At 36.0% G+C, this 4,412-nt stretch overlaps 1 protein-coding gene across 1 annotated transcript; it reads right to left on the bottom strand.

The window, feature by feature from the left end:
• Positions 1 to 356: 356 nt before the first annotated feature.
• Positions 357 to 3,285, bottom strand: LOC113776962 (WAT1-related protein At5g40240-like). Its single transcript, XM_027322012.1, has 7 exons — positions 3,086 to 3,285; positions 2,934 to 2,999; positions 2,732 to 2,845; positions 2,097 to 2,355; positions 1,158 to 1,319; positions 858 to 1,009; positions 357 to 537 (listed from the first exon to the last, which is right to left on the bottom strand). The coding sequence occupies exons 1-7, from the start codon at positions 3,283 to 3,285 to the stop codon at positions 357 to 359; spliced, it is 1,134 nt and encodes a 377-aa protein (XP_027177813.1).
• Between the last annotated feature and the right edge of the window lie 1,127 nt (positions 3,286 to 4,412).

The raw sequence follows: 4,412 nt of genomic DNA, 5'->3' as shown, positions 1-4,412 counted from the left end.
TCATGGCGCGGGGTTTGCCCCTAGTAGTACATACATAAAAAAATTCCTAGATTCCTGGATCTTCTCAGTTAGCACATGTTAGTAGTCAGCAAATTATAAAATATATTACTTTAGGCTTAAAATGTGAAAAGAATTCCATGGAATGGAGCACATACAATATTAATTTTACACGCACAGCTGTCGTGAAAATACACAAAAGCTATCAACATGGTTGCCCAAGATCTCAAGAAATCTCCTTTTTTTGACCCCAAGAAATCACCTTTTTTTTAAATCCCATTAGAAATCTCAAAAAATCTCTAAACAAGTCAAAAAGTAGGAGTAGACAACCAGTTCGCAAAGTAAATGCATTGGATTATTCAAGCAGTTAAGGGCTCACGTCCTTCATTTCTTGAATCATCGTACTGCTCTAATAATGGAGCATTTGCGCTTGAGGATGCCACAAACTTACCTTCAGGTGATCTCTCTCCATTCACTTCTTGAGCTTTTGCCCATATCAACATGTAAAACCCAAAAGATATGATCAAGGATCCGACCAAGCTGCAATTTGAGTAAATATTATTCCAAAATAGTTGATATGAAACCTTAAACATATGATAAGTATGTATGTATAGGTGGAGATGGGATTTTGTATATATGACTGTATTCGCTGGATATATTTATTTAAGATTTAATGTACACTTAAATACCTTGTTGATCTCATACGTTGAGTTAGTACAAATGAACAAGGCCATATTAGTATACATCAAATAATATTTTAAGTACAGTAACCGTATAATCGTAACAAATTCCATGCATACTTACACTGAGTGCATAAGTAAGTAATATGTTTTTCTTGATCGTATTCAACAGATACGTACCTTCCAATGTAGAAGTTATCGCCAAGAAAAATGAATCCCATCACTGCAGCAATGGCTATCGATAACGGCCTAAATAAAGCTACATATACAGGTCCCTTTACATGTAAGCACCGGGTCTGAACAAGAATTCCGAAGCCTGATCCCATTACACCCTAGAAAAATAAAAATTATTGAGTGAATCAACTATATTTGAATTGCATTCTAACTAGCTATATGGACAGTTGATTGTGAATTTGATTAGCAAGCTGCTTATATTCTAGTCTGGAATTCTAGTGAAATAAATTAGGTGTACGTGCTTACTGCATACACCACTGAGTACAACCGCACGTCAGGTTTCAGTATATTCCATGCACTTGAATTTGGTACCCCGATTAAACAAACCGGTATTGCTAGGATCGCACATGATAGGTTGTAGAAGAAAACCACAACTAGTTCTGCCGGGTAATCCACGATAGCCTTGGTCTGAAAATAGTGGAGTGAAGATCCCAAAGTTAGGAAGAGTAAGCACAAAACTAAGGCAATAATTCCAAATATAATATATAGGTCTAATAAAAAACAGCATGGCAGTTACATCCATTTTTACAATATGGTAAAGAGTTTTAGGATATTAACAGTATCGTAGCAACCATACAACTAAGTGTTTTCAACAATATATAATGCAGTACTAGCCAATGAGTTTCCAAATGAAGCCTATATATTCATTCTTATGCAGGAAAAGTCTTGAAAATTAGTATTTTTATTTCATTTTATTTTTTTGGTCTAATGAGAGACTCCAACTCTTACAAGAGGAAGGAAAAAATGCAAGTGTTTGAAAGTGAAATGAGCTATCTGGTGGTTACTTGGCTAACGTCCCTATCAATTAAATTGAGTCTTGAGGACTTCTCAGTTTGTTTCAGGTAATATTTTTTTTTCTTGTCGTTCTAATATACCACCTTTTAAAAGTAGGGGGCAATTGCAAAGGCTTCAAGAATTTACGGGGGCAATGGTGAAGGAAAAAAGAAGTTTCAGAAATTCAAGGGGGTGCAATTGTTGAACAAAATTAATAAATTTCAAAGTTTTAAAAGACAAATTTTGACACGGCCCTAAAGATGGCTCAGCTTGAGATCGCAGTTGCTTGAATCCTATAAAACCTTTTTTTCCTTTCTCTTATTTTTTTCAACTCGGTTTCTCCAAACCATTGTCGAAATTTGATCTAACGGCAAATTCAGACACCATTCGTAGTTTTCTACAATCCTTTACCTGATAGATATACCAAACGGAGGCTATCACATAGTCGGCAGCGAGAAGCGCACCACCTTTGATCCAATCCGATTGCTCAGCCCCAGTGGTGACATTGACCAGTGCTGGCTGTTGTGCAAAAACAGAAGCTGAAGATGTAGGGCTCCTCATCTGAACAGGGCCTTTGTACAGAACCACCACTAGGGCTCCTGCAATCGTTATTACACTCCCCATTACCTTAACTTGGCTGCTCAAGCTTTTGACTTTTAGCTTTTCCATCCTGTTCATGACATGCACTATTGGTCTAGTTCATCTATAATTTGTAAAACCAAAAGAAAGGAAAAAAAAAGAGAGAGACATTGAAGCCTTGAGTTGAGTACTAAACCATATCATGTTATTCAACGAGCACTCGTTAGGTGTCACCTCAAATTTAGTCTTCGTTAGAGAATTGAAGTGAGGAGAATTAATAAGTTGAGCATGTGTTTCAAATGGTAATTAGCTGTATGGCACTAGTTAGAAAAATCTATAACGGCGGATTAAATCATTTAGGACTTTAATGTCGGAAATCAGTTTTTATGTCCTGCTTGCTCCAAAGCAGGCATGATGAGTGTTGACAATAGTTAAGCCAAAAAAAAAAATAAAAAATAAAAAAGGACCTTAGGAGCACTGCCAGGATAAAAGTGCAAGCTGGGGTAAGGTTGGACATGGCAGAAGCCAGTGTTGGAGTACTGTACTCGATTCCTTTGCTTCCAAGAAATTGACCTAGAAAGCTGAAACAATATTGATTCCAAGGTAAAAGAATATAATCATGATTCATATCAGAGAGCTTGACATACATGTGTGTGTATCTGTATATACCCGAGAATCCCGAGGAAGAAAAATCTAGCAAGGAGACCAAAAGACAACGGAGGAAGCCGAGATTTCCTGTCAAGATTTGCAAATGAAAAAAAAATGAATAAGTTTAAATATACAGGAAGAGGGAAATCAAGAAGGCTTGTGATTGAGATTACCTGTGGAAGAAGAAGCAAAGGGGGAGGAGGATAAGAGCTGAAAGCCCATTGGAATATAACATGAAGACACGATAATTCAAACCCTTCAAGGTGGCTGCTTTGAAGATGGTGCTCAAGCCAACACTGACACACTCGACCGTAACCATTGCCGTGAAAGGAAACACCTCTCCATAGCAGCATCTTTCTTTCCAGTTCGCCATCTTGTTTTCTTTCCTTCTCTGAAACATGAAAATACTACTACTTCTTTATGTATTTTGTGGTACAGCTCAGTTTCCATCCGAGCACGCCGTACAAGAAACTGTAGAAAAATATAAATCAACCTAGTGTTAATTGATTTGTTAGGTTGGGCCACGTGTCATTGATCTATTGATTAATACAATAAGTTGTATGGGTTACTAAAATTGGCCACATGGGATCAATCCTGCAATGTTAGTAGTAGTAGTAGCAGCAGCATATTAGTAGTACTAGGTGGTGGGACCCGCGTTTGACGCGGGTGCCCCTATTAGGGGCTATGGATTGTATTTTTTTTTGTGTATGTCTGAATTATTTTTGTTTGTTGTAGTTGTTCATTATTAAATTTTATATAATTTAATGGAAGCAGTGTTGGTTTTTGTGTGAATTTTTATTAGTTTGGGTGGCTATTTTTATGGTTGGGTTTGTCGGTTTGGTGTGCATTTAATTAAGTAGTGTATATTTGTTGGAAATTAATTTTTTTGTATTGTGTATTCAGCGTGAAGTTTGTAAAATATTTTGTTAGAGATTTATTTGTTATTTTTTTCATTAAATATAGTGGTAATTACAATGTATATAATATTTTTTTGTCTTGGTTATATGTAAATAGGTTTTTGGTTGCTTCGAGGATGTTACTGTATATCTTGTGATAAACGAATTCGTTGTTTGTCTTTTGGATGGACTTGGCAGTGTTTGTTTTTGAGCTCTAGGTATGTGAGGTAGGTATCCATAGTTGCAGTATCAAATGATTGATCAATGGAATTATTGGTCTCTTGTTTGTCTTGGTTTTGATTTGTAATTTTAATGGTTTTGTTTGTCTTGGTCTAACCGAATTCATTACCATTTCCGAATTCGAAATCGATTGTGAAACGAATTCGGTTATAGCCAATTCGAAATTGAAAACGGTTTAGATTTTTATAAGTCAAATAACCGAATTCACCGAATTCAGCTAATCGAATTACCGAATTTGTACCGTTTGCTCACCCCTACATATGGATATATGTTTAATTATTTGATTTGGGTCCATAAAAAACTAGAGAGTTTTTTGTTGTAGTCAATTTTGTTGAGCAAAACAAAATTGGTGCTGAACAGATTA

This window comes from Coffea eugenioides, chromosome 7 (assembly GCF_003713205.1).
Source record: "Coffea eugenioides isolate CCC68of chromosome 7, Ceug_1.0, whole genome shotgun sequence".
Classification (NCBI taxonomy): domain Eukaryota; kingdom Viridiplantae; phylum Streptophyta; class Magnoliopsida; order Gentianales; family Rubiaceae; genus Coffea; species Coffea eugenioides.
This window is presented reverse-complemented; position numbering and strand designations above follow the sequence as displayed.

What these genes read in the sequence shown, in the direction of transcription:
- LOC113776962 (XM_027322012.1), bottom strand. Translation starts at nt 3,285, where the DNA reads ATGGCGAACTGGAAAGAAAGATGCTGCTATGGAGAGGTGTTTCCTTTC. An exon ending in ATCCTGGCAGTGCTCCTAAG is followed by an intron (nt 2,356 to 2,731) that starts GTCCTTTTTTAT and finishes TGTCATGAACAG; the next exon opens with GATGGAAAAGCTAAAAGTCA. An exon ending in GATAACTTCTACATTGGAAG is followed by an intron (nt 538 to 857) that starts GTACGTATCTGT and finishes CTCAAATTGCAG; the next exon opens with CTTGGTCGGATCCTTGATCA.